Here is a 10,912-nt window from a genome sequence, read left to right as displayed (position 1 = left end):
GTTTTTAACTTCAGAATGCCACTAAAGAGGCCGGAAAACAACAACGAAGGAGAACAGCATTAATTTCAGGGAACATTACATGGTCAAAAGAAATGATCATAAAATCCAGAGAATGCATGAGGTGTGGCTTCTACAAATGGAAAACAATGCTTTATGTAACATAAAACCTTCAGAAGCAAAAACAACATGAACATTCATACAATGAAATTCACCTGGATTCGACTTCGCATTAACTGGACTCCCTTATTTTTATTTAAGTAATGAAATACAATATTAAATTGATATAAAATCATTACCTATATCCTTTCAAACATAAACGTCATCACAACATTTAACAACATAACTAGGCAGTGAGAGCAGTGTAATTTATTTATTGAAAATTGTCTACAGTACAGTATAAAAATAGCTTAATTTCACTAATGGCTACAGAGTCGGCTAACAGTTTCTAAGAGGGGACCCAGACGTTGCCGTGAGTGTCCGGTTCCTGGCTGTATGGGATGTTCCAGATCCATGGCTGGTCTGCGGAGAATAGAGGGAAAAACAGATCAGAACATGTTGTAAAACAACAACTTTGACTTATAAAACCAAAAATGATCCCAAGTTACCTATTTGTCTTAGATCGTTTTTAATATGCTCACATTCTAGTTTAATTGTATGCTGCTGTCTAGAATGTCAATGGAGATAACATTCACATCGGAGAGAAAACTACAGAGCGCAGCAATTCCTGCTTTTATTAGACGTCTCCTCTCAGGTGTATCCATACAAATTCAGCAGAGAGTTTGAAAACAATTGTAATTACTACAGAGTTTGGACTGTGTTTGACTAGTTTAAAGTTTATCTAAAGAAACCACTCAAAAAAATTTTTTCATGAATAAATCGCTGCTTTAGGGATGCACCGATTGCAATTTTCTCTCCGATCACCGATCTTTAAAAAAAAAAACGATTGTTTTGTCTGAAAAGTGGTTACGTTGACAACAGGGGGGGTGACTATTGTTAACCACTGATATGCAGATGTCACTTGGTGGGCGGGCTAGTAGGTAAGCTCTCTCAAGGCAGAGCAAAAAACGAACAGTGAATGATTTTCAGACCTTTGCACAGGTAGATACGATCAGTGAATAAGATCGCTTTCTCATACAAGTATCAGCCAATCGCAATCTCACAAAATGAAGGAAATTGGGGCTGATATATTGCTGCACCCCTACAATACATGTTTACAAAATTAAATGATTCACAAATCTTAAATTGTGTTTTGATAAATTTAACTTAACCAATAAAAGGTCAAATTCAGCTCAGACTCTTTAAATAGAAGTAGTTCATTAATGTAGAACTAAATCAAGCATTTCAAATCAGACCTTTGACATAAGGTTTGTTCACCACATGGGGGCGCCCACTCCAGCTGACTGGATATGGAAAAAAGCAACAGAAAACTCCTTCAGGGCCCAAATTATTATTATTTTTTTTACCATTCTTGCACCCCACTGACTCTGCCACCCTGAGTGAAATATGACTGATATCAAAACCCACTAATGTTGGAATAAGAGACAGTATGTCTGTTCAAAATACTTAATGCATGCAGTTACAAAAATGAGTTAATACAGCCAGAGCAAATATCTGTACCTGTTGGCGAGTAGCTGGTAGGCGGGAGGTCAAAGGGCACCGGGAATCCAAACGTAGAGGAGGAGGAGGCAGGAAATGGATTGGTATCGATGGGGAATGTCTTCAGGCTCTGTAGAGACACAACCTCGAGTTAACTACGTGTAACACATAGCTTTTCTGCACTATTTACCATTTGCACAGCAGGATTATTATGGTGGATTAAAGCTGTTCTTCATTCATCTGTTTTGTTTGTCCCACTTACAAATGCTGACGGGACGTAGAGGACCCCCAGCTCATAGGAGCGCACCATTATCTGTGTGTTGTTCTTCTCCAGGGCTCCCCATGCCGCCTTGGACAGGTTGGCACTGCAGCACACGTCCACATGGTCACACAAGAGGGGACAGATCAATTTAAAACGTAGTTTCATGCATATCTGATCAGAGGCAATGAAAACGAGCAGCAGCGACGGCGTGAGCCTGCAGATCTACACACGCACCTGGTGACGAGGAACCAGGCGAGCTGAGTGGAATCCGGCGAAACCCTCATGTACGTCTTGATGTGTGGCATGGCATGAGTCCTCCCCGTCCTCCTCGCCTTCCAGCGGCTACAGAAAAGCACACACACACACACACACACACACACACACACACACACACACACACACACACACACACACAGAATTATAAGATTTCAATATTGGAATCAGAGAAAAGAAAGGCGCACAGCTTGTTACCAGAAATCTGAGCTTTTTAAAGCACAAAAAGAATATTTTGTTTCATTTGTTTATTTACTTGACCTTTAATTGAAACATAATTTGTTTGTCTAGAAGGTCCGGTTCATTTAGGGAGGGTTGAATACGCAAACCAACTCTGTTTTCGGTTCGGTTGAAGTGAACTCTGGCGCTGTTTAAATGTATATGTGGACACAAAGCAGACCAGAGAGCACTGCAAAAGCAGGAAGTGGACGGTAGAGCAAAGCATTCTGTGTAAAAAAAAAAGCCAAAACAAATGCATGGGTCTCAAGTTACAAGAAGAAATGACTCATGCCAAAGAGAAATCGTACAACCGGTAAAACCTGATGCTTCTCCATTTTTGTTTACATTTTGTAAAGGAGGATGCGCTGGTCTTCTTTTGAGGTTTTTGTGTCGTTTCGTTTCCTTCTGTCGTTCTTGGTGCAGCACCACCACAGGCGAGGAGGTGAACAAGTTTTTCAATTAGTTGAAATCGTTTGTTACATTTTCAGCTGCTCCGGTTTGCTTTCACACAGCACTGTGTCAAATGCCGTCATTTTGGTTCCCAATCGAACGAGTCTACCGGACTTATCAGGTGTGAAAACACCCTTAATCTGACGTGAGATTGTTGTTTTGATCACCAAAAACAGAGAATAAAAATAAAAAATGAGTCAAATCCATATTAGTTTATTAGAAATGACTGACAGCCGTGAGCTTGCATCAGGAGAAGACGACTTACTGGAAGTACGAATGGAGCCAGATCTGTTTCTGAGCCGTCTGGATGCTGTAAGGAAGAGAGCCTCCAGCTGGACACAAAACAGGAGGATCCATCCGTCAGAAACCCACGTTAAACATAGACACTGAAACACTATTTTATACTACCTTTCTTTTAATTATGGCAATCAACTATAATATTGTTGCTTTGAGACCGCTTTCAAGTAAAATATTGATAAAGGCATAATAACAATGCAAGTTATTAAAGACCAATAAACTTTATTATTCTTAATGCTGGACCTGGACGATATTTTAAATATCCAAAATAAAGCACGGCAACCAAAAACAATATAATCATGACGTCTTCATAAACAAAACAGTCTTTCAAAAAATATTAATCATGAAAAATAGAAATTATTGAGCTCATTTTAATTTATCGTGCAATTAATTGAGTCATTGCTTATTGGAACAAGCTTACTGTAATGACATAATTTAGGAATAATCAAGAAATCTGACATTAATCTATACCATGGAAAGAAATAAAATGAAAAATATCCAGAACTTCAAAGTGGGAGCAAAACATTTATGCATTTTATTTTCTCATTTTACACAAAATGTACATTTCTTTTTAAGAATGAATCTCAACTCCATCTAGTTTAAGCATCACATCAATGTTTCAACATTTCACAGGAAAGAACTCACCTGGGTAACCTTCCAAACTCGTCCTCACATCTTCTACTGACGGATAGAGCTGCAAAGTGGCATCACATCGAATTATTCCTAAAAAAAATTAAAGCTGACCTTCATGCATGAAGGATCAGATAAACCTTTTAACATTAAACAGAAGAGTTAACTCTTCTGGAACGAACCAAATGAACGGGAGGGTCTGATCGGAGGGAGGATTTTCCGAGTGTGGTCAGTGTGCGCTGAAATTCCCCCGCCAGCCATTTGGTCTTATCCATCCCCATGGAGCCGATGCTGGAGAACTGGCCAATCACAGGCCACCGTCCGGCCGGTTCCCCGTCCGGAATTGGATTTGTGTGATCATACAGCAGCTAATGGGGAGGGAAAAAGAAGAAGAACAGAGGAAACCAAAGGGTCGTTGGGTGAAAAAATGTGGGAGTAAACAGCTAAAAAAAAGATACAGTAAATCAAAGTATTGTGGAGTGTAAGAGGAGGTTAGTGGGATGTAGCAGAAGAAAGGGAGGACAATCTCCACCTTCCTTAGCCTCAGGTGGCCCCAGCGCTCCATGTCTGCGCCGACGTATCTCCCGGGCGTGGAAGCGACCAAGTAAACTCTGAAAACAGAACAAGAGAGAAACGTTTCTGCCCTGCCTTCGACCGCAGCTTCGTCTTACAGTAAAAGCCCAGCTGTGGATCAGAACCTTCATCCCTTCGTTCGGCATCACCTGGTCTCTGACAGGTCGTGCTCTTTGATCCGCTGGATCCACTCGTCCAGTTCTGGTGCGCGGTACGACGCCAGGTACTCCAGTAGGTCCCGCTTGAAGAAAGTGGGCGACTCTCCTGAATTCTCGCTGCTCCCGTCTGGTAACCGTGGAAACAGAGGACTCATCCACATCCTAAGGCCCCCCCACAAAAAAATACAGATTTAAGCAGCAAATTTAATAAATGTTAACCAAGATCTTTTCTTCCCAAAAACACCTACCCTTGCGTCTTCTGATACCAGTCGGCTCTGATGAGGTTGGAGGTGAGGATGATGACTCTGAAGCCTTCCTCATACCACAGCAGCATCATCTTCCTGCACGATAAAAACATGGAAGTTTACAAAAGTTTTGTTTCAAATCTCAACCAACACCAGACCAGTGGAGTCCAAACAGCAGAGGCAATGATTTGCTCTGACAGCTGAGGGAGTTGATACGGATGGAAAAGTTTTCATTTCATTTTTCAGGGTGAGATATTCACACATAGATTAAAATTCTCTCGTATCGTAGGTGAAACACATAGCATGCCTCCTTTTTAAAACTTGGTTATTTTGCCTTTAATTTCACAGCAAGTATAACCATAAACATCCCAGGATTTTAAGAAAAATAAATCTGAAAAGTGACCCATATTCCTTAACTTGTTGCTGAAAATGCTGTAGATTTTTTCCATGTGTTGAATCTGCTGCCCCATTTTACAGCACAATCCACAGCAGGAGATAAATCCTGCTCACAGCCATGACCAGGAAACTGAAACTTTTAAGAATTGGACTGGATCTATTAAAAAAAAAAAGCCATGCAGGAAGAGAGAGATTCTTACGTGTGGTGAGTTCCAAAAGCAATGTCCAGTTTAGCCTGAAACATGAACAGTTTTCACGTTACTTTGAAATCTGTCTCTACGGCCGTTGGCGTCACTGCGGAGTTTGTACCTGGCAGAAACGAACGTGTGGGAAAGGCTGACCCTGCTGGAGCAGCCGTGCCTTGGCCTCCCGCTTGTCTCCATGGACGATCAGAACCGGACAATGTCTAAAAACCAAAACAGAGCCGTAAAATCACAGCTGCACACATCATATCACTTTTTACTGAATAAACAATTGCCAAAAAAACCAGGATAATTTTCAACCAAGAGTTTGTATTTTTGCTCATTAATCCTATCCTAAGCAGAATGTGGGCTTTATGGAACACATTAAAAAAAGAATAAAACATTAATATGTTGATGAGACTAAGAAATGGAAGTTACCTGAACTCTGATGGGAACTGCTTCACCATCCAGGGAATATCGAAACAGTAGTTAAACTACAAAAGACAAGAGCAGACGCATGTTAAAGCCCAGAAATTTATTAAAAGAAAAAGCTTTGGTGAATTAAGTAAACCAATTTTTTTTATAAAAAAAAAAAAAGAGGTTAAATTTCATCATAAAGAAATAAGTTACTCACCTGGACAGACTCTTTCAGGGTCCCAAATAATGGGGACAGGATGTCTGCAGAAAATATGTTATATTTGTTAGATAAATGAGGGACTGTATATATTGGAGAAATATTCAGACCCTTAAAGTTTTCCCATGTTACGACCAGATTATTGTTTTGTGATTTTATGTGATTAGCCAACAGAAAACAGCACATAAAAGTAGATGGAAAACGTTACATGGTTTTCTACATTATGTAGTTTGGTTTATTCGTTTAGTTTCAAACATATTCACATTCACAATTCAAATAGCTTAATATAAAGGTTCTATTTGTTTGAAAAGGAGGTAGACAGAAGTATAAACTTAGTTAATCCTGCTTAATCCATATATGCTCTTTACTCAACTAATAAAACGGAAAAGTCGTGCCACCGGTTTGGCAGTATTTCAGACATTTCAAACATAAAACCAAACCAATTATCGATAGACTGATATAAAACGCTGATATCACGATAAGATTTTCACCCGTATCGTTCAGAGATGCGACTGTAACTGGAGAGAAAAAGTTTGAAGGAAGGAACAGAATAGAAACAAGGTTATTGGTTTTACTTTTCTAACTCTGATTCAGTCCAACCAGCAGCCACACACTGAGGCAGCTAGAGGAATGATGAGTGAACTCCTTCCTGTCAGATTTGCAATCAGCAGCCTCACCTCTGATGTGCAGTGCTCCGCTGTTGAACTTCCTGTCCAGCCCTGTGACTTTGTTCAGGTAGAATCTGTAGGTGTCATTAAGGCAGGGAAAGGACGTCTCAAAGAAGTCGTCCGGCTCGTCTATGTAGAGTCGGCCGTGGGGACTTGGCGGACGCTCGCTCTCCACCTTCGGCTTTTTTGCCTCGCCGTTTGGCGACGCCCAGTTCGGCAGCTTACTCTGACTGCTCCTTTTCCCTTCTGCGTCGTCTTCGTCGTCACTGTCTGAGAGAGCCCAGCCGGAGCCGTCCGAGGGCTCTTTCTTCCGCTTTCCGCTCAGCGACGAGCTGGTTTCGAACTTGACTGGGTTCCTCTGGTTCCTCACTGCCGACTGTCTGGCCTCAGAACCAACAGCGAAAGAGGACACAGGAGCGCTGTCCGGTTCTGCTTTCACCTCTGGGGGAGCTGGTTCTGGTACCGGCGAGGGAGACCCGCTGGAGACGTGACTGGACTTGGCTGGTCGACGGGACTTTGGTGTTGCGGTTCCGGAAGGAGGAAGAACTTCATCGTCGTCATCGCTGCTGGAGACGGTCCACTTGCCATGCAGACTGGCCTGAGACATCCCTGAAGAGACACAGTAAGGAGGAGAAACATTTCACTAGTTTATTTTATTTCACATTGGTTTTTAAAAACAAGTAACCAATAGGGCAAGAGAAAACATGTGCATACAGAACCAGGAACAAAATAATAAGCTTACCACTTTTTCATAATCTGTGTCATATAGCTGCAAATAAAAAAAAAAGAAATAATCGTAATAATAACAGTAAAATAACAATAATAATCTACTAATGGTGGTAATAGCAACACAGAAGAAAGGATTTTTTTTTTGTTAATTCCCTTAATTTTGTATTGATTTTTAAACTGGTTGATACACGGCCTATTTATATTATTACTATATATATATATATATATATATATATATATATATATATATAATAAAGTGGGGAACCCAATCTGATGGCCATATTTCACCCATCAGATACCGTTCCCCCACTGTAAAACGAGGGGAAAGGTATCTGATGGGTGAAATATGGCCATCAGATACTGTTCCCCCACTGTAAAACAAGGGGAACGGTATCTGATGGGTGAAATATGGCCATCAGATACTGTTCCCCCACTGTAAAACAAGGGGAATGGTATCTGATGGGTGATTTTAACATAGGGGGAACAGCATCTGATGGGTGAAATATGACCATCAGATACCGTTTCCCCACTGTAAAACAAGGGGAACGGTATTTCATGGGTAATATCGAGCATTAAAATACATTGCCCTGTTTTTATTTCATAAATATATATATGTATATATAACTAAACATATATATATATATATACATTTATAATAATTATAATATCTATGTGACATTTATGTATTTATCATCACTATTATTTATTATTATTATTATTACTAGTATTATTATTGTTGTTATTGTTAATATTGTTATTATAATTAGTTTCCCGCTAAAACGTGAAGAAAGTGACAACTTTGCCGAAACATGTTGTTTGAGCTTTCACGGTGGCCGTAGTTCCTTATGCGCGTGTTTTCTCAGTGCTCACCACGAGCACGCGCGTATTTTGCCGCGTGGGCGGGGCGGAGCGGCAAGAAGACGCAGGGGGAACCGTATCTGATGGGGAAACGCGGATTGACGTAACACCGGCAGGACGCTCAAACCAGCACGTCCTCCTCTGACTTGCTTAAAACGTTCGTAACTTTATGAAAGAACTACAACAAAAAAATCAACAAAACATGTTCAAATTAATGACCCAACGAACAATCTCAGTAAATGTTGTTTCAACAAGGTGTTGCGCAATTCTGTGCGTTTCGGTTCCATTAACAAAATAAATAACAGAGCAGGAGTTTAAAATGAACTAATCAACCACCGCTGTGTTCATGAGAAGTTTATTAATGATCGCAAAATAAATATCAAGCCTGCAAACCTAATATCGTAACGGACCGAATGTTATGTTTTTAACATAAAACATATCATGTTTTATGTTATAATCTCTGGTCGGCTTGTGTAGCGCAGGCGGTTGCCATGGCAACGGGTGTGCTTAAATGACAGAGAGACGGAGAGTAAAAAGGTGCGAATCGTTTAGAGTTAATCACCTGTTCGGGTTGTTTTACCTTTTTTTTTTTTTTACCTTTGTCTTGGTGCATCACAGCCGCTGTAGTTTCTGAACTTTCAATAAACGACAAACTTGGACTAATTACTTCGTTCTTTTTGAGTATACGTCATTTACAAACATCAAACACGGTAAGTATGTTTCATTAACTAATTAACAAACTAATGGCTTCGACCGCGATAATTATGTGAAATTAAATTAATTGTCTAATATTAAACAAAAAGTTTGGCGCTGTCGGGCTCAGAGTCTGAGAGGCTTTTCCTTTATCAAACAGTTTTGTTTTTTGCCTCTTAGTGGAAATATTAATGTTGATGAGACTTTCTCCAACCTTTTTCAACTTTTATAGCTCCACTGTTGAAACTGAGGCTCTAACATTCACAAATGGCACTGAAATAAAATCCAGTCCAACATCTGGTTTGAGGTGATTCTCTGGAACCTATTGGAGGAAAAATATCCCAACTTCAGAAGATGAGCTTTAACCTAACAGAGCTCTGTGGTTCCTCCTATCAGTATGAGAGTCAGGGTGAGGAGGCGCCATGTTAGGAAGAGAAGTGGAAGTTGGAGGATCTTCAGAACAAACAGGTCATGATGCTGGGCTACTGATTATCCCTCTGTCTGGACACAGGATCAATAGAACCAGTTTAAAAGCTAAAATAAATGGTTATATACCAGACATGGAAAACTGGGATGCACTCCATGCCATGATGTTCAGAATTTAGGTCTAATGGCTTCTCAAGGTGTCAACATTGCAGCCAGTGGGCTGAAGGAGGAAATACAGCTTTATTTTGTAGCAATTCAAGAGCTACCCAGCTTTTATTGCTTCGCAAAAGAATTAATCAGCACAGAAACTCCAAAGCACACAAAGAAGCTATATATATAAAGTGTTTGCAGAAGAATAATTACTTGCATTTTTAGACATTTTTTTATTTATCCTGACTTATTTGTATATAATGGAAGTTAATATTAATATTTCTACATGAAATTCTTTTTTCTCTTCTTCTATATGTAATATCCCTCTGTTTCTCTACTGTATGTTTATTGGTCATATGTATTTGTTCAATATAAATAAATAAAAAATCCAGCAATAAACAAAGCATTTGACGCAAATAACACTAATATTATTTGCACAATTACAACTTGCATATGAAGAACCAACAATAACATAAACTCAGGCTGCGAATTTCTGTCTAATTATTGCATGTAGCTTTGTTTGAACACAAAGTTACATGCAAGCTATGGGATGGACGACGAGCAAAAAAGGAAAACAACAAACATCTAAGTAATGTTACATTAATCTTCGGAGTTATTGTTTTTCTTACCAAGTCAGAAAAATAAGAAGGGCACAGGTCCACCACGCTGGACACAAACGATCTGTTCTGCCAAACTTTGTTTTACTGAAGCGCTCTGCAGAAAAACGGAACGTACATTGAAACGACTCCGGTCGGAAACAGCAGTGTTTGTCTTGAGTTCCGCCTCAATTTTGATTCTAAAACATAAATTAAAAATGAACATCGCGGGGTGAACACTAGAAGATTCAATGGAGGCGTGAATAATAAAAAAAACACGTTTTATTTATTTAAGTATCGACTTGTTTGTTATTGTTCTTGCAGTAGTTACAGTAGTAAAACTATTGAATTGAATTAATTAATGTAAGATTTCAAGGAATTTGCGACTTTACCCTGCAAAAGTGGAAACAAAAACTTCATATTTTGTCGTTGTGTACAGTTACGATCTGATGTTGTGAGTTTAATCTTTTCTTTGATATTTAAGCTAGGTTTCTTCATGAATGGGTCAAGAAGTCGAGTCTGCCAGAGCTCAAACTATACAACCATGTAAAGCTGGTAGAGACATGCTCTAAACTAGTTCAAAAGTATACCTACAATGATTCTACGAAGCACTGTTTGAGTGGTCTGAATATTAGTATGTGCCACATTTTTCAGATACTTAGTTGTTAACAGTTTTGAAAGGTATTTGTCATTTTTCTTTTGGCTTAACTGCAACAAATTGTGAAAGCTGAAGCAGAAACTATTGCAAGGGCAGTCATACTCACTGGAGGCACTTATGTATCTTCCGGTACAGCAGGGGGCAGTGTTGCCTCCTCTTGCACCTTGTTGTTCATCACAGAATAACTCTCACTCTCTTTTTCCGGGCTGTAGCGGCTGG

General features: G+C 39.6%; 1 protein-coding gene across 2 annotated transcripts; it reads right to left on the bottom strand.

Annotated features, from left to right (window-relative positions):
• Window positions 1-355: 355 nt before the first annotated feature.
• Window positions 356-10,909, bottom strand: tdp1 (tyrosyl-DNA phosphodiesterase 1). Of its 2 annotated transcripts, none has more exons than XM_008404846.3 (16): window positions 10,800-10,909; window positions 6,593-7,192; window positions 5,916-5,959; window positions 5,720-5,775; window positions 5,409-5,505; window positions 5,300-5,334; window positions 4,707-4,799; window positions 4,450-4,620; window positions 4,260-4,338; window positions 3,910-4,095; window positions 3,743-3,791; window positions 3,066-3,132; window positions 2,093-2,200; window positions 1,859-1,961; window positions 1,618-1,726; window positions 356-519 (listed from the first exon to the last, which is right to left on the bottom strand). In XM_008404846.3, exons 2-16 carry the CDS (start codon window positions 7,188-7,190, stop codon window positions 446-448), a joined length of 1,869 nt encoding a protein of 622 aa, XP_008403068.1. In that variant the 5' UTR covers window positions 7,191-7,192; window positions 10,800-10,909; the 3' UTR covers window positions 356-445. The 2 variants fall into 2 exon arrangements, with proteins under 2 accessions (XP_008403068.1, XP_008403067.1); XM_008404845.2 differs by lacking the exon at window positions 10,800-10,909 and adding an exon at window positions 10,069-10,202.
• Between the last annotated feature and the right edge of the window lie 3 nt (window positions 10,910-10,912).

The sequence above is a fragment of the Poecilia reticulata genome, chromosome 3 (assembly GCF_904066995.2).
Source record: "Poecilia reticulata chromosome 3, P_reticulata-male-v2, whole genome shotgun sequence".
In the NCBI taxonomy this organism is placed as follows: Eukaryota; Metazoa; Chordata; class Actinopteri; order Cyprinodontiformes; family Poeciliidae; genus Poecilia; species Poecilia reticulata.
Note: the sequence above shows the minus strand (reverse complement) of the source record. Positions and strands in the feature narration are given on the sequence as shown.

Bases quoted from the DNA above. Each gene is read 5' to 3' on its own strand.
- tdp1 (XM_008404846.3), bottom strand. From the start codon at position 7,190: ATGTCTCAGGCCAGTCTGCATGGCAAGTGGACCGTCTCCAGCAGCGAT. The intron at 4,621-4,706 runs GTAGGTGTTTTT...GGGGGGCCTTAG, and splicing joins TGGTATCAGAAGACGCAAGG to GATGTGGATGAGTCCTCTGT. The intron at 1,962-2,092 runs GTGCGTGTGTAG...CGTGTGCTGCAG, and splicing joins GCCTGGTTCCTCGTCACCAG to TGCCAACCTGTCCAAGGCGG.